The sequence below is a fragment of the Leucoraja erinacea genome, chromosome 13 (assembly GCF_028641065.1).
Source record: "Leucoraja erinacea ecotype New England chromosome 13, Leri_hhj_1, whole genome shotgun sequence".
In the NCBI taxonomy this organism is placed as follows: domain Eukaryota; kingdom Metazoa; phylum Chordata; class Chondrichthyes; order Rajiformes; family Rajidae; genus Leucoraja; species Leucoraja erinaceus.
Window position 1 is genome coordinate 46,402,209 of NC_073389.1, and position 21,844 is coordinate 46,424,052.

Here is a 21,844-nt window from a genome sequence, read left to right on the forward strand (position 1 = left end):
TCTTGTGCAAAAAGCCTCGGTGTATGTCAACTGGTGCTGGGTTGGAATAATCCCAAATTGGTCTGTTAAACTTGTGCTCTCATCTTAAAGATGGATGCCACCAGCTTCGACTACTGTGCTCAGTAAACATCATCTCATGCAAAGCTCCGCCTATGCTAGATCATGTCCCACAGTGGCACAGCGGTAGAGTTGCTGCCTTACAGCATCAGACCCAGGTTCGATCCTGGCCACGGGTGCTGTCAGTTTGCAGTTTGCACCTCCCCATGACCTGCGCAGGTTTTCTCCGGGATCTCCGGATTTCCTCCCTCCAAAGACGTACAGGTTTGTAGGCTAATTAGCTTTGGTAAAAATTGTAAATTGGCTGTAGTATGTGTAGGATAGTGTAAGTGCGTGGTTGGCGCGGACTAGGTGGGCTGAAGGGCCTGTTTCTGCGCTGTTGGCCTTCATAACGAGAGGATTTGAATATAGGAGTAAAAGAGGTCCTTCTGCAGTTGTTCAGGGCCCTGGTGCGACCACATCTGGAGCATTGTGTGCAGTTTTGGTCTCTTAATTTGAGGAAGGACATCCTTACTATTGAGGCAGTGCAGCGTAGGTTCACAAGGTTAATCCCCAGGATTGCGGGGCTGTCATATGATGAAAGATTGGAAAGACCAGGATTGTATTCACTGGAATTTAGAAGGATGAGAGGCAATCTTATAGTAACGTATAAAATTATAAAAGGACTGGATAAGCTAGAAGCAGGAAAAAATGTTCCCAATGTTGGGGGAATCCAGAATCAGGGGCCTCAGTCTATGAATAAAGGGGAGGCCATTTAAAACTGAGATGAGAAAAAACTTTTTCACCCAGAGAGTTGTGAATTTGTGGAATTCTCTGCCACAGAAGGCAGTAGAGGACAATTCACTGGATGAATTTAAAAGAGAGTTAGATAGAGCTCCAAGGGCTAGCGGAATCAAGGGATATGACGAGAAGGCAGGCACGGGTTACTGATTGTGGATGATCAGCCATGATCACAATGAATGGCGGTGCAGGCTCGAAGGGTCAAATGGCCTCCCCCTGCACCTATTTTCTATGTCTCTATGTATGGCTAAATGAAACTAATGGAATTGTAGGTTTAGCACCAATCATCTAACATAAGGCAGATTTGTGAGAGTAAATGATGTAGATTGCCACATATAATGAGTCCATCACAGCCCGATGTCTTAAGTTCATTTACGTGCCAACTATTCCTAGGGTTCGGACTCGAAACATCGCCTATTCCTTTTTCTCCAGAGATGCTGCCTGACCCACTGAGTAACTCATTCTATGTCTATATCTGTGTTTGAACATGTCCGTATGGAATACCCTAGACTCGCAGGCGTTTAAATAAGTAAATGGTCCAGCAAATGATGGGTCAAATATCCTCTGATTTGATCACGATCAAACTAAGTCTGTTCTACTGTGAAGCATCAGGTGTCTCTCAGTAAGCCCTTGGAATGAACGGCAACATTACGGCGATTAGAAACTCAATATGTGAAATGTAAATTATTCATCGTGAGATTAAATAACTTGATAAAATATTAAGTTTAGTTGATTTGGCATTTAGTTGGAGAAAATTAAAATGTAAGGAAACTGACTTGGTTTGGCCAGGGGAGAAGAAACTAATGGAAGAAAGTTAACTGGAAATTGTGATTCATTCCTGCAGTTCAAAGTGATGAGTGGTTGCCTTCGAGAATGGCGATGTTTTGCCATTAAACCAATTTGAAATCCAGATCTTATGAATTTATAGGAGATAGAGAGCAGAAATAAGTAACTGAAGATGCTGGTTTCCCAAGGAAACATAGAAACATAGAAAATAGGCGCAGAAGTAGGCCATTCGGCCCTTCGAGCCTGCACCGCCATTCACTGTGATCATGGCTGATCATCCAACTCAGTATCCCGTACCTGCCTTCTCTCCATACCCCCTGATCCCTTTAGACACAAGGGCCACATCTAACCCCCTCTTAAATATAGCCAATGAACTGTGGCCTCAACTACCCTCTGTGGCAGAGAGTTCCAGAGATTCACCACTCTCTGTGTGAAAAAAGTTCTTCTCATCTCGGTTTTAAAAGATTTCCCCCTTATCCTTAAGCTGTGACCCCTTGTCCTGGACTTCCCAACATCGGGAACAATCTTCCTGCATCTAGCCTGTCCAACCCCTTAAGAATTTTGTAAGTTTCTATAAGATCCCCCCTCAATCTCCTAAATTCTAGAGAGTATAAACCAAGTCTATCCAGTCTTTCTTCATAAGACAGTCCTGACATCCCAGGAATCAGTCTGGTGAACCTTCTCTGCACTCCCTCTATGGCAATAATGTCCTTCCTCAGATTTGGAGAGGCCAAAACTGTACACAATACTCCAGGTGTAGTCTCACCAAGACCCTGTACAACTGCAGTAGAACTTCCCTGCTCCTATACTCAAAGCCACAGAATGGTGGAGTAACTCAGCAGGTCAGGCAGCATCCCTGGTCAACATGGGTAGGTAATGTTTTGGGTCGGGGCCCTTCTTTAGACTCAGTCTAAACTAACGTCACCTATCCATTTTCTCCAGGGATGCTGCCTGACCCGACGAGTTACTCCAGCATTTTGTGTCTTTCCTTTTAATTGGAGGTAGACCAGCTATATAGCTCGGAAACAGGCCCTTTGACCCACCGAGTATGTGCCGACCAGCGATCACCAGCTACACACTGGGGACGATTTACAATTTTACCAAAGCTAATTAACCTACAAATCTGTACATCTTTGGAATGTGGAAGGAAACTGGAGCACCCAGAGAAAACCCACGCATTCATAATATCATAAGGTCATAAGTGATAGGAGTGGAATTAGGCCATTCGGCCCATCAAATCTGCTCCGCCATTCAATCATGGCTGATCTATCTCTTCAAGATTTAAGAGAGTTTATTGTCATTTGTCCCAGATAGGACAATAATATTCTTGCTTTGCTTCAGCACAACAGAATATAGAAGGCATGAATACAGAACAGATCAATGTGTACATATACCATTGTATAAATATATACACACATCAATAAATAAAACAGATAAAGTGCAAATAAACAGATAATGGGCTATTAATGTTCAGAGTTTTGTTTGAGTTGAGTTCAATAGCCTGATGGCTGTGGGGAAGAAGATGTTTCTGAACCTGGACGTTGCAGTCTTTAGGCTCCTGTACCTTCTACCTGAGTGTGTGGCCAGGATGATGTGGGTCCTTGATGATGCTGCCAGTCTTTTTGAGGCAGCGACTGCGATAGATCCCCTCGATGATAGGGAGGTCAGAGCCGATGATGGACTAGGCAGTGTTTACTATCCTTTGCAGTCTTTTTCGCTCCCGGGTGCTCAAGTTGCCGAAGCGTCAGCATGCTTTCTACTGTGCACCTGTAGAAGTTAGAGAGAGTCCTCCTTGATAAACTGACTCACCGTAATCTTCTCAGGAAGTAGAGGCGCTGATGTGCTTTCTTCATAATAGCATCAGTGTTCTCGGACCAGAAGAGATCTTCAGAGATGTGCATCTCTCCATCCTAACCCCATTCTCCTGCCTTCTCCCCATGGCCTTCTGTGGCAAAGAATTCCACAGATTCACCACCCTCCGACTAAAGAAATTCCTCCTCATCTTCTTCCTAAAGGAACGCCCATTAATTCTGAGGCTATGACCTTTGGTCCTAGACTCTTCCACTAGTGGAAACATCCTCAGCGTGTGCAGGCCCAGTGCCTTCAAACATCATGGGGAGAATGAACAAACGCCGTACAGGTAACACCTGTAGTCTGGACTGAACCCTAACCTCTACTGCTGCGTCACTGTGCTGCCCTATTCTATTTGACTTTCGTCCTAGATATTTGAAGTAAAAATCGAAAATGCTGGAAGTTCTCATCAGGAAGGATATTTACCAATTAGGTTGGAGCTGACTGCGATCGCCACTTTCCTGTCCCCCGTATATGACATGTTAACTGAACTCGGCAGCTAACGATGAACTTGAAAGTAGTTTCCTGAATCCCAAATGATTAGGCATTCTCTGACCTGAGATTTCACTGCGATTCCCAGCTGGTTTGCATTGATCCAGCCTGACTGTATGCATTAAGGATGGAAAGCGAGCAAGTGAATTTATTGACATTCAATCTCGTTAGCCGGTGCTGTAGAATTGCTGAATCTGACGGTTAGGTGATCATTAATTGCTTCAAATATATTCAGGATTGAAGTAATTGTTTTGTGCTTCAAACATTAGGTGTTTCATTTGTTACATTATCTCTACTGACCGTGACCTATTTCCGAGATATATCAAAATGCCCCAAAAAATGATGATCTTATCTCATTTAATACCTTGCATTGCAGAGGTGTTGCTAAAATGATCTTGCATCGTTACACAGGGCAGTTCTGTAGGGAAATGTGTAATAAAGACTTACTAGGATGAAATCAATTGAAAATACTGTAATTGCATCCTCAATGCTGACAAATTGCATCAGTGCCATATAGATCCCTGTCCAAGAAACGACAAGACTTGACATTGCGTTAAGGTGGGGTGAGTGCTTCATTGTCTTCATAAATGTACTCTTGAAGTTACTTTGCTTTGCATTCATGCAGTTGAAGTCACTGCATTAATGCAATACATTTGCGTGACAAATTCATGCGCTTTGGTTAATTGGACAAACTGCAGAATTGCAATGCTAAATAAAAACAGAAATATATCTAGGATTACTAGGATATATAGGATATCTAGCAGGCGACACGGTGGTGCAGCAGTAGAGTTGCAGCTGGAGACCCGGGTTCGATCCTGACTACGGGTGCTGTCTGTGTGGAGTTTGTACGTTCTCCCCGTGACCCGCGTGGGGTTCCTCCCACATTCTAAAGACATACAGGTTTGTAGGTCGATTGGCTTGGTATAATTGTAAAATTGTCCCTGGTGTGTGTAGGGTAGCGTTAATATGTGGCGATAGCTGGTCGGCGCAAACTCGGTGGGCTGAAGGGCCTGTTTCCATGCTGTATTTCCAAACTAAACTAAACTAAACTACAATATTTGTTATGTTTCTAATCAATACCAGACAAAGGGTTTCTTATGAGAATACAAAAATAATGAGTGGGCAAGTCCACAGGCCGATTAATTTTGGATCCATCTCTCACTTATCCGCAGGTTTTAAAGATATCTTGCTTTAGTTATTTGATTCATTGCAGATAAATATCATAGCACCATATCCACATATTTATCGGTGGTGAATCTGTGGAAGATGAATATATGGGTAGGGTGGTGAATCTGTGGAATTCTTTGCCACAGAAAGCAGTGGAGGCAAAGTCGGTGGATATTTTTAAGGCAGAGATAGATAGATTCTTGATTAGTACAGATATCGGGGGTTATGGGGAGAAGGTAGGAGAATGGGGCTAGGAGTGAGAGATAGATCAGCCATGATTGAATGGCGGAGTAGACTTGATGGGCCAGATAGCCTAATTCTGCTCCTATCACATGATATTTATATTTTTTACTCCTTATAGTCACACAGTACGGAGACAGGCCCTTCGGCCCAACGTGCCCATGCTGACCAAGATGGCCCATCTACGCTACCTGCCTACATTTGGCCCATATCCCTTTAAACCTTTCCTATCCATGTACCTGTCCAAATGTCTTTTTGAATAAATAATTCCTTTAACATTTTTGTTGGCTTAAGAAAGTTAAATGTTGCAATGGGAAAATGAAGAGACCACTGTTCTCGAAGGGCTTCCCTCATCTATTCAATGATTCAATAATACTTCATTGTCACGTGTACCTATGTATGGTGAACTACTTTGTTTTGCATCCAACCTGGCAAAATCATATAGCAGACCTCACCTAGGCAGTACACAAGTGTCGCCACGTTACAATTATTGGTCCCAATCACCTCCTAGAGTGAGGCCAAACGCTAATTGGAGGAACAGCACCTCATATTTCGCTTGGGCAGCTTACATCCAGCGGTATTAATATTGATTTATTTAACTTTAAGTGACCCTTGAATCCCCTCTCTCTCATTCCCTCCCCCACCCAAGTCGTTGTACTACTTTCAAAGTCGTCTTGTTGAGTCTCATTGTCTGTAACTTGTTTTCACCTAGCTCACGGCTAACAATGGCCTGTTATCACCTTTACTTTTTTGCATGTCTTTCATTCATTTGTTCTAGATCTCTCTATATCACCGTCTGTATTGCTCGTTTCCATTTCCTCAGGCTCTCAGTCCAAAGGAAGGTCTCGACTCGAAACGTCACCCATTCCTTCCCTCCAGAGATGCCGTTCTGACCCGCTGAGTTACTCCAGCTTTTTGTGTCTATCTTCGGTTTAAACCAGCATCTGCAGTTCCTCCCGACACATCGCCCTTCCGGAATTTGTTTATCATGGTTCTGCCTCGACAAGTCAGTCAAGCAGCAAAATAAGCAGATAATGAGGCCAACACATCCCATTGTGCCCTGTGTTAACTTGCACTGAGCTCAATAAACACTCAACAGCCAGGGATCCAAAACCACAGAGAGTGTGGAGCTGTTTCTTCATACCCACCACAGAGCACATAGGTGCAAGTATCCACCTCAGCACATTTAACTGCAAGAGGTTCCCAGCAGATAATATTAAGGATAATTCTCAAGAGATTTTATAAGCACATAAAGAGAAAAAGGGTAGCCAGAGAAAAGAGTGGGACCCCTCAGGAATCACTGCGGTCAACTCTGTGTGGGGCCACAGGAGATGGGCAAGGTCCTCAATGAGTATTTCTCCTCTGTTTGTACAGTGGAGAAAGACAGGAGGAAATTGGGGCAGTTAATGGAAGTGTTTTGGGGGCAGTCAGTATTCCTGTCGCGTATGAAGGTCGACAAATCTCCTGGGCCTGATCAGATATTTACGAGGACACTGTGGGAAACTAGAGAGGAAATTGAAGGTGCCCTGGCTGAGATTTACATGTCATCATTAAAAACGGGTGAGGTACCAGAAGACTGGAGGGTGGCAAATGTCGTGCCTCTATTTAAGAAGGGCTGCAAGGAAAAGCCTGGGAACAGCAAGCCAGTGAGCCTAACATCTGTGGTCAGACAGTTACTAGAGAGTATTCTGAGGGATAAGATATACATGCATTTAGATGGACAGGCACAGAATGGGTGACGTTTCAGTCTGAAGAAGGGTCTCGACCCGAAACGTCACCCATTCCTTCTCTCCAGAGATGCTGCCTGTCCCACTGAGTTACCCCAGCATTTTGTGTCTATCTTCGATTTAAACCAGCATCTGCAGTTCTTTCCTACACATGGATTCAGATGGACAGTGGCTGATTAGGGACAGTTGGCACGGTTTTGTACGTGGGAGAATGTGTCTCACCAATCTGATTGAGTTCAGAGTAGGTTTACAAGGTTAATTCCCAGGAAGGCCGGACTGTCATATGCTGTCATATTCTGAAAAGCCTTCAGAACGGAGATGAGGAAACACTTTTTCTCACAGAGAGTTGTGAGTCTGTGGAATTCTCTGCCTCAGAGGGCGGTGAAGGTGGGTTCTCTGGATACTTTCAAGAGAGAGCTAGATAGGGCTCTTAAAGGTAGCGGAGCCAGGGGCAGGAACGGGGTACTGATTGTGGATGATCAGCCATGATCACATTGAATGGCGGTGCTGGTTCGATGGGCCAAATGGCCTACTCCTGCACCTATTGTGTATTGTCTATTGAGTTGTTTTTTAAGATGTGACCAAAAATGTTGATGAAGGCAGAGTTGTATATATGGATCGGTTGGGTGGGCGGGGCTGAGGAATGGTTGATGGAATTTAGTACTGAGAAATAAGAGGTGTAGCATTTTGTGAAGCCAAACAAGGGCAAGACCTGCACAATGAATGGTAGGGATCGGTATAGTGTGGTAGTGCAGAGGGATCTAGGAGTGCAGATAGACCCAAAATGCTGGAGTAACTCAGCAGGACAGGCAGCATCTCCGGAGAGAAGGAATGGGTGACGTTTCGGGTCGAGACCCTTCTTCAATCCGATGGAGTGCAGATTCATAGTTCCATGAAAGTGGCATCACAGGTAGATAGGATGGTCAAAGAGTATGGAAGTTGGGAGGGCATGTTACAGTTGTATAAGATACTGGTGAGGCCACTTTTAGAGTTACGTGTTTAGTTTTGGTCACCAAGGATGTTGTCAAGGTGGAAAAGGTGCAGAGAAGATTTACGAGGATGTTGCCAGGACTCAAGGCCCATCCACACAGTGTACAGGCCCAGGCTACTCGCTGCTGTAGACCCAGCCCCTGTCCTGTTCCTGACACCACAGTGCCTATGCATCTAATCCAGTTACATTTCTGGTGATGGAGGAGTCCAGTAACTGGAAATGGTTTTAGGTTTTGTTTTAGTATTAGAGATACAGCGCGGAAACAGGCCCTTCGGCCAACCGGGTCTGTGCCGACCAGCGATCCCCGCATATTAACACTATCCTACACGCACCAGGGACAATTTTCACATTTGCCAATTTTCACATTTACAAACCTGTACGGCTTTGGAGTGTGGGAGGAAATCAAAGGTCTTGGAGAAAACCTACACAGGTCACGGGGAGCACGTACATACTCCATACAGGCAGCACCCGTAGTCTGGATTGTACCCGGGTCACCGGCGCTGCAAGCGCTGTAGGCGGCAACTCTTACCGCTGCGCCACCGTGCCTCCCTGGGGCGTTTTTTGCCTTGGACAGTGACGTGTAGAACCCCTGCAATAATGTGTGATAGTTGACATGATGAGCATCATACATTTATAACCAGCTCTCTTTATGATGGAGTGCGAGGCGATTATAGCAAGATGATTACAGCAGGGGAAGTTTGCCAAACCAAACAAGGGCAAGAGCTGCATCATGAATGGTAGGGATTTTATTTGTGGTAAGCTGGAAGGAGCAAAAGAGTGCAGATAAACAAAATGCTGGAGGAACTCAGCAGGACAGTTATGCAACTCCGGAGAGAAAGGTATGGGTGATGTTTTAGGTTGAAATCCTCTTCAATCCGATGGAGTGCAGATTCAGCAGGGTTTTTGATGAATCGTTGATCACAGGTAGATCCCCCTCGGAGAGTATCGTCCCACTGAGGGCATGTTACAGCAGTTGTATATTTTACTGGTGAGGCCACTTTCCGGACTCACAGTGTTTAGTTTTGGTCATCAAGGAGTGTTGTCAAAGTGGAAAGGGTTTAAGAGAAGAGATAAGAGGATGTTGTTCAGGACTCAAGGCCAGATCCAGGCCAGTGTACAGGCCAGGCTACTCGCTGCTGTAGACCCAGCCCCTGTCCTGTTCCTGACACCACAGTGCCTATGCATCTAATCCAGTTACATTTCTGGTGATGGAGGAGTCCAGTAACTGGAAATGGTTTTAGGATTTTGTTTTAGTATTAGAGATACAGCGCGGAAACAGGCCCTTCGGCCAACCGGGTCTGTGCCGACCAGCGATCCCCGCATATTAACACTATCCTACACGCACCAGGGACAATTTTCACATTTGCCAATTTTCACATTTACAAACCTGTACGGCTTTGGAGTATGGGAGGAAATCGAAGGTCTTGGAGAAAACCTACACAGGTCACGGGGAGCACGTACATACTCCATACAGGCAGCACCCGTAGTCTGGATCGTACCCGGGTCACCGGCGCTGCAAGCGCTGTAGGCGGCAACTCTTACCGCTGCGCCACCGTGCCCTCCTGTGGCGTTTTGCCTTGGACAGTGACGTGTAGAACCCCTGCAATAATGTGTGATAGTTGACATGATGAGCATCATACATTTATAACCAGCTCTCTTTATGATGGAGTGCGAGTTGATTATAGCAAGATGATTACAGCAGGGGAAGTTTGCCAAACCCTATTCTCACAGTGAGCTATCAGGACATGTTATTTTCTTTGTGTTAAGCTGGAAGGTAGCAAAAGAAGTGACTAAACAACCTTATGGAGGAACTCAGCATTTGTTATGCAACATTTGAGGGGGAAAGGTATTATTAATGTTTTAGGTTGAAATCCTGTATCAGGGCCATCTGGAGCAGGGTTTTTGACTTGAATCGTTGACCATTTCTGTCCCCCTCGGATGCCGCTCGTCCCACTGAGTTCCTCCAGCAGATTATTTATTGTTCCAGATTCCGGCACTCACAGTCTCTTGCATCTCCAGTGTGAGAAAGTACAATGGTTTAAGAAGAAAGATAAGTTTATTAGTTCACGTCATAGGACCAGATTTAGGCCATTCAGCCCATCGAGCCTACTTTGTCATTGAATCATGGCTGATCTATCTTTTCCTCTCAACCCCATTCTCCAGCCTTCAGAAACTGAAACCACTTGGTGCACATTAGTCCGACAACGCTCTGCTGTTAGATTTTGTGCAGAGATATTTGTCAATTCTCTAACACTCTCCTTTCAGAAGAAGTGATGAGCAGTGGTAAGCAGTGAGCCTGCCTTATGTTGTTACTATGCAACAACACCTGCTTTATACTATTTAGTCAGCAGAGGGCGCTGGATCCCATCTAAACAGATAGATCACTAACCATTCTCCATGCATCACCATCTTCAGATTCAGATTCAGATTCAATTTAATTGTCATTGTCAGTGTACAGTACAGAGACATCTTCTACCTTTGGCTTTGAGCAATCCCTGGCCCAAGTCCCAATAGGGCGGCACGGTGGCGCAGCGGGTAGAGTTGCTGCCTTGCAGCGCTTGCAGCGCCGGAGACCTGGGTTCAATCCCGACTAAGGGAGCTGACTGTATGGAATTTGCACAGTTCTCCCTCTGGCCGTGTGGGTTTTTGCCGAGATCTTCGGTTTCCTCCCACATTCCAAAGACGTACAGGTTTGTAGGTGGGCCGAAGGACCTGTTTCCGCGTTGTATCTCTAATCTAAACTAAACTCAAAGGAAACATGCTATTCCTCTTTTGCAACTTCAGTAGAGTCATAGGGTCATTCAGCATGGAAAGGGACTCCTCGGCCCAACTTGCCCACACTGACCAACATTCCCCATCTACACTAGTCCCACCTGCCTGCACTTGGCCCATATCTTGCCCATCATAGAAACATAGAAAATAGGTGAAGGAGGAGACCAGTTGGCTCTTCGAGCCAGCAACTTTGGTGACCTATCCTTGATCACTTTGCTGGCTTTACCTTGCACTAAACGTTATTCCCTTTTCATGTCCTATACACTGTAAATGGATCGATTGTAATCATGTATTGTCTTTCCACTGACTGGATAGCATGCAACAAAGCGTTTCACTACCTCGGTATACGTGACAATAAACTAAACTGAAACTGAAACTGAACTGAGTTGTCCCAGCTAGGCGATCATAGAAACTTAGAAAATAGGTGCAGGAAGAGGCCATTCGGCCCTTTGAGCCAGCACCGCCATTCATTGTGATCATGGCTGATCGTCCTCAATCAATAACCCGTGCCTGTCTTCTTCCCATATCCCTTGATTGCACTAGCCCCTAGAGCTCTATCTAACTCTCTCTTAAATCCATCCAGTGACTTGGCCTCCACTGCCCTCTGTGGCAGGGAATTCCATAAATTCACAACTCTCTGGGTGAAAAGGTTTTTTCTCACCTCAATCTTAAATGGCTTCCCCTTTATTCTAAGACTGTGGCCCCTGGTTCTGGACTCGCCCAATATTGGGAACATTTTTCCTGAATCTAGCTTGTCCAGTCCTTTCATAATTTTATATGTTTCTATAAGATATCCCCCCATCCTTCTAAACTCCAGTGAATACATGCCTAGTCTTTTCAATCTTTCCTCATATGACAGTCCCGCCATCCCAGGGGTCAAGCTTGTGAACTGCCTCAAACACAAGGATGTCCTTCCTCAAATTAGGAGACCAAAACTGTACGCAATACTTCAGATGTGGACTTACCAGAGCCCTATACAACTGCAGAAGAACCTCTCTACTTCTATTCTGAAATCCTCTTGTTATGAAGGGCAACATTCCATTAGCTTTCTTCACTGCCTGCTGTACCTGCAAGCCAACTTTCAGTGACCGGTGTACAAAGACACCCAGGTCTTGCTGTACCTCCCCCTTACCTAACCTAACCCCATTGAGATAATAATCTGCCCCCTTGTTTTTGCCACCAAAGTGGATAACCTCACATTTATCTATATTATACTGCATCTGCCACGCATCTGCCCACTCACTCAACCTGTCCAGGTCACCCTGCAACCTCCTAACATCCTCTTCACAGTTCACACTGCCACCCAGCTTTGTGTCATAGAAACATAGAAACATAGAAAATAGGTGCAGGAGTAGGCCATTCGGCCTTTCGAGCCTGCACCGCCATTCAATATGATCATGGCTGGTCATCCAACTCAGTATCCTGTACCTGCCTTCTCTCCATACCCCCTGATCCCTTTAGCCACAAGGGCCACATCTAATTCCCTGTTAAATATAGCCAATATGGCCTCAACTACCTTATGTGGCAGAGAATTCCACAGATTCACCACTCTCTGTGAAAAATATTTTTCTCATCCGCAAACTTGCTAGTGTTACTCCTAATTTCCTCTTCCAAATCATTACTATATATGGTAAACAGTTGCGGCCCCAACACCGAGCCTTGCAGAAAACTCCACTCGCTACTGCCTGCCATTCTGAAAAGGACCCGTTCACTCATGCTCTTTGCTTTCTGCCAACCAATTTTCTATCCACGTCAACACCCTACCCCCAATAACATGTGGTCTAATTTTAATCACCTGTCTCCCGTGCAGGACCTTATCAAAGGCTTTCTGAAAGTCTAGATACACTACATCTACTGGCTCCCCTTCATCTATTTTACTTGTCACATCCTCAAACAATTCCAGAAGATTAATGCAGCATGATTTTCCTTTCATAAATCCATGCTGACTTGAACTATTCATTTTACTGCTATCCAAATGCCAATTTATTACCTCTTTAATAATTGACTCAACCCTCAACATCACCCTCAAGTCAACCCTCAACTCAGGCTTCTGAACACTCTTCAACGCTAGTTTTTACAAACTACTGTGGATTGTGTCTTTGGCTACACTGCCTTTTTGTTTTGCACTTGTTTTGTTTGACTGATCACCTGAAAGATACAGCACAGAAACGGGCCCTTCGGCCCACCGATCTGCACTGACCACACACTCCCCACACACAAGAGGGGCAATATGCAAAAGCCAATTAGCCGACAAACCCACACGTTTGGTGTTACTGTTATTAATCTATTAAATTTTTTTTATTGAATTCATTGAATTATATTTATCCATGTGTAATTGTGTTCCTATGCCTGTTAGGCTGCAGCAAGCAAGGATTTAATTGTTCCATTGTCGGTACATAAAGCAATTAAATACTCTTGTCTCTTGATCCTAAGACCTGACCAAACACAGGAAAAAAACATCAGGACCGTTGCCTGCACTTTTCTGTTTAGACAGCAGATGGTGCTGCAACCCATCTAGTTGGTCCCTTGATTATTCGTCCTTCAATAGTTGCCTTTTTTTTAAAAAAAATCCCAGTTGTTCTGCTTCATTTTACGATGTAAAATCCGAGCAGACAACAAAGGCTAGAAAAATCTGCAATGCAATTTGATGTTACGGGTTAAAGCGCTCCGTCTTTGTATTCTTCGCAACATTCCGTGTCAGCATGAGAGTAGGAATGATATCAAAGGACGGAGCAAAAATAGCCTGAGTAGGCAGATTCCCCTTGGAGGTTATAAAGCAGAAAGGAAAAAAAAAGCACATTACACATCCTAGCGTTCTTCAAAGACTGCAGGGGAAATTTCTGCAGTGTTTTCTGAAACTCCATCTTGTGAGCGCCGAACTGCCCTTCATTACATATATTGCACCTATCCTCGCATCTCATAGCAGATCAAACTGGAACCAGGCGATGGTGTAACTCTCAGCATTGTAACCTGCTTTAGTTACTATCTGACCAACACTAGGTTCCATGTACTATTCCATCTTTATGTGTGGGAAGGAACTGCAGTTGCTGGTTTAAACTTGAAGATAGACACAAATAGCTGGAGTAACTCAGCGGGACAGGCAGCATCTCTGGGGAGAAGGAATGGGTGACGTTTCAGGTCGGGACCCTCCTTCAGACTTCAGGCCTGTCTGAAGAAGGGTCTCGACCCGAAACGTCACCAATTTGCATACCTTGGGCATGCAAGCAAAGAATGTCACCTTGACCTGTCACATGTGACAATAAAGTATTCCATTCCATTTAGAGATACAGCGTGGAAACAGGCCCTTCGGCCCACTGAGTCCGTGCCACCCAGCGACCCCTGTACACGAGCACTATCCTACACACCAGGGAATAATTGACCATTTTTACCAAAGTCAATTAACCTACAAGTCTGTACATCTTTGGAGTGTGGGGGGAAAGCAGAGCACCCAGGGAACGCCCATACAGTCACGGGGGGAACGTACAAACTCCGTACAGACAGCACCTGTAGCCAGGATTGAACCCGGGTCTTTGGCTGTGCTGTAAGGCAGCAAGTCCACCACTGTGCCACTGTGCCACCCGTCTTTTAAGTCTTGATCTGGGTACAAAATGTTATTCAATTTTGTGGGACTGCTGCACATGGTGTAATTTTGAATAGATATAAAACGGTTCAATGTTTAAGAAAAAACTGCAGACGTTGAAAAAAATCGAAGGAAGTCAAAAATGCTGGAGGACTTCAGCGCGTGAGGCAGCATCTATGGAGATAAAAACAATAGGCGACATTTCGGGTCAAGACCCTTCTTCAGTCTGATGTCGGGGTGTGGGGGGGGGGGGGGGGGGGGGGGGGGGGGGTAGATGGTTCAATGGTCGTTTTATTGTCCTATGAGCAAATACACAGTGGAATCCTCGTCTTACATACAGTCCAGTACAGTATTCCCATACGAAAGCACATCCTCGACTAGCAAGTGGCCGGAAACTGACTTCTGAGCCCCTATGCAAGAAGCACCATGTGGTGGCGGCAGTTTCAAAGAATATGCAAAGGATTCATTTTCAAAGAAAAAAAATACTGAACTGATATCCATTGATGTGAATATGAACAATCAGCACAGCTGAGATGAAGAGCTGGAGTTTGCTCCGCTTTATCCCAGACAATTATTATTCCTCAAACTACATCACACACACAGATTATACAGTCAGTACATTGATGCAATTAAAATGAAAGCTCATCAATGCTCCTTCTCTCTTGCGAGATTGAGGAGATTACGGTGCACAGCAGTAGAGTTGCTGCCAAAGACCCCGGTTCGATCCTGACTACGGGTGCTTGTCTGTATGGAGTTTATATGCTCTCCCTGCGTGGGTTTTCTCCGAGATCTTCGGTTTCCTCCCACACTCCAAAGTCGTCCAGATTTGTATGTTCATTGGCTTGATATAAATGTAAAAATTGTCCCTCAGGTTGGATAGTGTGTCAATGTGCGGGGATCGATGGTCGGTGCGGACTCGGTGGGCCGAGAGGGGGTGTTTCTGCACTGTACCTTTAAATAAGAAAACGAAAAATTTGGCATGACACCCAGTAATTGATCGAACCTCCTCAGGTGTGTGGTGGAGAACCTCACGTTTATATTACAAGCCTGGTTCAGTAACTCAAATGCCTGCTCTGAACCTCCTCATCTTTCTGTGCAGAAGAGAACTGCAGATGCTGGTGTAAATCAAAGATAGATACAAAATGCCAGATTAACTCAGCGGCACAGGCAGCATCTCTGGAGAGAAGGAATGGGTGACGTTTATGGTCGAGACCCTAGATGGTCTCAACCTCGAAGCGTCACCCATTCCTTCTCTCCAGAGATTCTGCCTGTCCCGCTGAGTTACTCTGGCATTTTGTATCTATCTTCCCATCATTCTCTTCCTTTGCGAACCCTTTGAAACCTTCCACTTTGACCTCTCCTCATCACTCCTTGAATACCTTGTACATAGATATTTTCTTTAAACGCTTACAGAAAGCCCCTTAGAGCATTTAACTGCATACAGACACTAGGTAACTGTAAACTACTGCTGTACTATAATTGCTTAATATGTTCTTCATGTCACTGCAAAGCCCCAGGGTGTTTTCCCAGACTACTTGATAAATATAGCTGGAGTGGGGAGGCCCCAGCATTGAGCAGCAGGCCACCAATATAAATCAGTGACCATCCCGATTAATAATTTACCACTTTATTAACTCTCTGCTCTCCCTCCGAGACGTTGCCGACAAATTAATTTTCGCCAGTGTTCCTGGAGCATTATGAGTTAGTCCATACCGAATTGTGCCAAATGTTCATGACCACTTCATTTAGCCTGAGCGAAGATACCTCAGATGTCGTAAGTTTCATCAAGAAATCCAACCGTGTTCTGACAAAGATCATTCGGGTCCGTCCCAATTAGAAAACTTGGATAAGCCGGCAGATCCCATGGACCCAAAGGGGCCCAGTATGGTTTCTGTAAGTACGTGGATAGAAAAGGCACAGAGGGATGTGGGCCGAGCACGGGCAGATATAGTTTTATTTAGTTTAGTTTAGTTTAGTTTAGAGATACAGCGCGGAAACAGGCCCTTCGGCCCAAGTCCGCGCCAACCAGCGATCCCTGCACATTTACACTATCCTACACACACTAGGGACAATTTACATTTATAGAAAGCCAATTAACCTACAATCCTGTATGCCTTTGGACTGTGGGTGGAAACCGAAGATCTGAGAGAAAACCCACAGGGTCACGGGGAGAATGTACAAACTCCATACAGACAAGCACTGGTACTTGGAATCAAACCCAGGTCTCTGGCGCTGAAATTCTACCGCTGCGCCACTGTGCCACCCCCAGCTTGGATGGGGCATCTTGGCTACCATGGACAAATGGGTTGTAGGGCCTGTTTCATTGCTGTGGGACTCTGTGACTGCAAGTAGAACAAAAAAGGCTTTTGTGAATTTTTCAAAGTCCCCAGTGCCAATTGAAGCTCCTCTGGACATGGAGCGGGATCCACCGTAATCCATCTCCCCACATTGCGAATAATGCTCGGATTTCACCGAGGCTGTTGTTCCCCACCACCGATTTTGCGGCACGGTTGGTTCCAGATTCTCTCCGGATTATCCGGTTTTGCCGGACCAACAGAGGCCACGGCTTCCGAGAGAAGTCCAACGGTGCCGGGAAACTGTCCGTCCAGGCCACTAGGAAGCCAAGCAACCAACCCATGAAGTCGGCCTCTGACGTTGGCTGTGGGAACGGATCTACCGGCTCCGTCCGGGCAGGAGTTCCGGAGCCCCGGGCCGCAGTAGGGGCAGATTCCCCACGGAGGTCACCTATGGGAACAATGTTCTCCACGGACGGCTGTGGTGGCCAAATCATTGGATATTTTTAAGGCAGAGATACTGTAGATAGATTCTTGACTAGTACAGGTGTCGGGGGTTATGGGGAGAATGCAGGTGAATGGGGTTGAGAGGGACAGATAGATCAGCCATGATTGAATGGTTTGATGGAGTAGACTCGACGGGCCGAATAGCTTAATTCGTCTCCTATGGCTTATGAAGTTATGAATCAAAACCTTATCGGGGGGGAGGGGGTTCTTGGATTTCACCACAGCGCAGTACACCTCCTTGCTTTCCTTCACAGGTGATCAGTGAATTTGAGGCCTCACCAGACGTCTTCTATTACCGGATCCCTAACCTTAGCCAGAACCACCTGTACAGCATCTGGGTCGTTGCGATCACAGCAGCTGGGAGGGGGAATTCTAGCGAGATCATCACCGTGGAGCCACTCGCCAAAGGTAAGGTCATGCGGCAGAATTGGCCGTCGTTAACCTGAGGCACCGTCACCTCACACCCTGATGTTCCTCTTTAACAAATCTACCCGTCCCCTGTTTATAGTTTGTAGACTTTATTCTGCACCAACTGAAGTTCCCTGATGAATGTTAGATTCATTTTTAGAGATACTATGTCCACACTGTATGTGCGTATATATGTACTGTATGTATGTATGTATGTATGTGTAGAAAGAAACTGCAGATGCTGGTTTAAGCCAAAGATAGACACACAATGCTGGAGTAACTCAACGGGATAGGCAGCATCTCTGGAGAGAAGGAATGATTGACTTTTCTGGTGTTTGTATGTGTGTACGTATAGAAATACAGCACGGAAACAGGCCCTTCAGCCAACCAAGTTGGCACCAACCAGTACACTAGCACAATCCTACACACTTGGGACAATTACCAAAGCCAATTAACCTAAAACCTGGGCGTCTTTGGAACGTGGAAGGAAACCGGAGCACCTGGAGAAAACCCACGTGGTCACAAGGAGAACAAAAAACTCTGTACAGACAGCATCCGAAGGCAGGATCGAACCAGGGTCTCTGGCGCTGTAAGACAGCGACCCTACCGTTGGGCCTCAAAGTAAACTCTGTGCACAACCCAGAATATTATCACCACCAGTTGCATTGTAACAGCACCTAGTGCAGACCACCAGACTCAGAAACAGCTTCTTCCCCTCTGTATTCAGGCTTCTCAATACTGCTTCCATTATTTTGGATACAGTCGCGTTTTTAGATTTGTAGGTTAAATGGCTTGGTATGAATGTAAATTGTCCCGAGAGTGTGTGTAGGATAGTGTAAGTATGCAGGGGTCGCTGGTCAGTGCAGACTCGGTGGGCCGAAGGGCCAGTTTCCATGTTGTATCTCTACACTAAACTAAACTGAAATGCTGGAGTAACTCTGCGGGTCAGGCAGCATCTGTGGAGAAAAGGAACAGGTGACCTTTCGGATTGAGACCCTTCTGCTCGACCTGAAACGTCACCTTTTCCTTTTCTCCACAGATGCTGCCTGACCCGCAGAGTTACTCCAGAATTTTGTGTCCATATTCAGTGTAAGCAATCACCTGCAGTTCCCTCCTACACATACTTTGAGTCTCGTTCATCTTGCTATTGTAGTTTATTCATGCCGCCCCAGACCATCCTCTCTCATTCTTTAGCTGGTTGAGAGACTCGGTACGATTTTAACCTCTTTTACAAAATCATGAGAAGAATTTAAAATCATGAGAGGAAATACAAAATCATGAGAGGAATAGATCGGGTGGATGCACAGAGTCTTTTACCCAGAGTAGGGGGATTGAAGACCAGAGGACATTACTATGGTGGAGGGGAAAAGATTTAATAGGAATCCGAGGGGTGACTTTTTCACACAGAGCGTGGTGGGTGTATGGAACAAGCTGCCAGAGGAGGTAATTGAGGCTGGGACTATCCCATTGCTTAAGAAGCAGTTGAACAGGTACATGGATAGGACAGGTAGACAAAAATGCTGGAGAAACTCAGCGGGTGCAGCAGCATCTATGGAGCGACGGAAATAGGCTTCGATTTTCCATCATCTGCAGTTCCTTCTTAAACACATGGATAGAACAGGTTTGGAGGGTTATGGACCAAGTGCAGGCAAGTGGGACTAGGGTCGCTGGGACATTGTTGGCCGGTGTGGACCGCAGGGCCTGTTTCCACACTGTATTAGTCAATGACTCTATGACTCTTGCCGCTGTGATTGTCCTCAGCACCAGCCCGGATCCTTACATTCAGCGGCACCATGACCACACCATGGATGAGAGATATCGTGCTGCCCTGCAAAGTGGTTGGAGACCCGGCACCAGCAGTCAAATGGATGAAGAACAGGTAAGTGGGCAAATAGACACAGAACGCTCGCTCTATCCGACACACACTCGGGACATTTCACCATGGTTACCGAAGTCAATCAATCTACAAACCTGCACATCTTTGGAGCGTGGGAGGAAACGGGAGCACCCGGGGATACCCCATGCAGGTCACTGGGAGAATGTGCAAACTCTGTACAGACAGCACCCGTAGTCAGGATCGAACCAGGGTCTCTGGTGCTGTAAGACAGCAATCCTACCTCTGTGCCACCGTGCCACCGAGCCAGACTATGTCCATGTCTTTGAAAGGAATATTCAGCGCTTAAAAAAGTGAACTCTCATTTCAAACCAGTGACGTTCGATACACCTCCCTCCCTACCTGTCTTGGATGTATTCTCTGGCACAGGGTTATACCCATGGTAGCTATCATTTGAAGAAAGACACAAAAAGCTGGAGTAACTCAGCGGGTCAACAGCATCTGCGGAGAAAAGGGATTGGTGACGTTTTGGGTCGAGACCCTTCTTTAGATTGAGTGATATAGATGGTGATATAGGGAGATGTAAAACAAATGAATGAAAAATATGCAAAAAAGTAACAATGGTAAAGGAAACTGGCCATTGGTAGCTGTGGGCTAGGTGAAAATGAGTTACAGACAATGAGACTCACCAGGACAACATTGAAACTGGTACTAGAGTGGGGTAGGGACGGAGAGAGAGAGGATGCAAGAAGTTAGAGAATTCACTATTCATCCCGCTGGGTTGTAAGCATGCCCAAGCAAAATATGAGGTGGTGTTCCTCCAATTTGCCTGTGGCGGCACCTACAATCGACAGCTGTCGGCTTTAAACTGCACAAAATCATGCAGTTTGATGATCAGAGCCAACATTGATCTCATGCTTTGTATTTTGTTGACTCTTTGCCTCTGTGTTCTCTGGGTCTAGCAATGGAACGCCAGTCCCTGTCCTAACCGATGGGCGCAGAAACATCTTCAACAACGGAAGCTTTGTCATTCGCACGGTGAAAGCAGAGGACTCTGGGTACTACAGCTGCAGGTCAAGTAATAGCTGGGGATCAGATGAGATCCTCCTCAATCTCCAGGTGCAAGGTGAGCAGATCCCACTGGACCAGGCATCCCTCCCACCTTCTCCTTCCGTCCACTTTCCTCTTCTGCAGAACGTGAGCTTTCAGAAACCTGTGCTGGGGGCCATTTTGTCCTGCAGGCTTCGATCATTTATGTTTCACCAATCGTGACCAATGTTGTAGCTGAGTGGGACTGTGCTGACACGACGTAACTGCTGAAGGCCACTTGGAGACAACAGCGCAGGATACACACACAGGCACATTGAATTGAGGCAATAAGGTTAGAAGATTGAGGGGGGATCTTATAGAAACTTACAAAATTCTTAAGGGGTTGGACAGGCTAGATGCAGGAAGATTGTTCCCGATGTTGGGGAAGTCCTGGCCAAGAGGTCACAGTTTAAGGATAAAGGGGAAATCCTTTTGGACCGAGATGAGAAAAAAACATTTTTCACACAGAGAGTGGTGAATCTCTGGAACTCCCTGCCACAGACGGTAGTTGAGGCCAGTTCATTGGCTATATTTAAGAGGGAGTTAGATGTGGCTAAAGGGATCAGGGGGGTATGGAGAGAGGGCAGGTACAGGATACTGAGTTGGATGATCAGCCATGATCATATTGAATGGCTGGAAGGGCCGAATGGCCTACTCCTGCACCTATTTTCTATGTTTTCATGTTCAGCCTTTGGTTGATTAGGGACTTCTTTAGTCAGAGGGTAGTTAATCTGTGGATCTCATTGCCGCAGAGGGCGGTGGAGGCCAAGTCAGTGGATATTTTTAAGGCAAGAGATAGCCAAATTCTTGATTAGAACGGATGTCAAGGGTTATCGGGAAAAGGCAGGAAAATGGAATTCGCAGGCAGTGAACGGCCATGATTGAATGGCGGAGTAGACTCGATGGACCGAATGACCTAATTCTACTCCTGTAACTTGTGAACGTGAATTTGTGGTTAGTTTAGTTTTAGTTTTGTTTGTTTATTGATTCAGTGCAGACACTGTCCCTTCGATCCACCAAAGCCGTGCCCATCAGCGATCCACGCACACCTACTCTACTCTACACACGCTAGGGACAGTTTTACAATTTACAGAAACCAGTTGGCCTACAAACCTGTACATCTTTGGAGTGTGGGAGGAAACTGGAGATCCCAGAGAAAACCCACGCAGGTCAAGGGGAGAACATACAAACTCTGTACAGACAGCACCCATGGTCAGGATCGAACCCAGGTCTCTTTTGCGCTGTAAGGCAGCAGCTCTACCGCTGCAC

The 21,844-nt window shown here is 45.8% G+C and overlaps 1 protein-coding gene across 1 annotated transcript in view; it reads left to right on the plus strand.

Annotated features, from left to right (window-relative positions):
* The window catches only part of LOC129702994 (cell adhesion molecule DSCAM), a 207,478-nt gene that overhangs the window by 122,213 nt on the left and 63,421 nt on the right, over positions 1-21,844 (plus strand). The window contains exons 17-19 of the mRNA XM_055645130.1: positions 17,499-17,652; positions 19,414-19,531; positions 20,449-20,612. Coding sequence (XP_055501105.1) covers positions 17,499-17,652; positions 19,414-19,531; positions 20,449-20,612 — 436 coding nt within the window. The remainder of the gene's footprint in view (positions 1-17,498; positions 17,653-19,413; positions 19,532-20,448; positions 20,613-21,844) is intronic.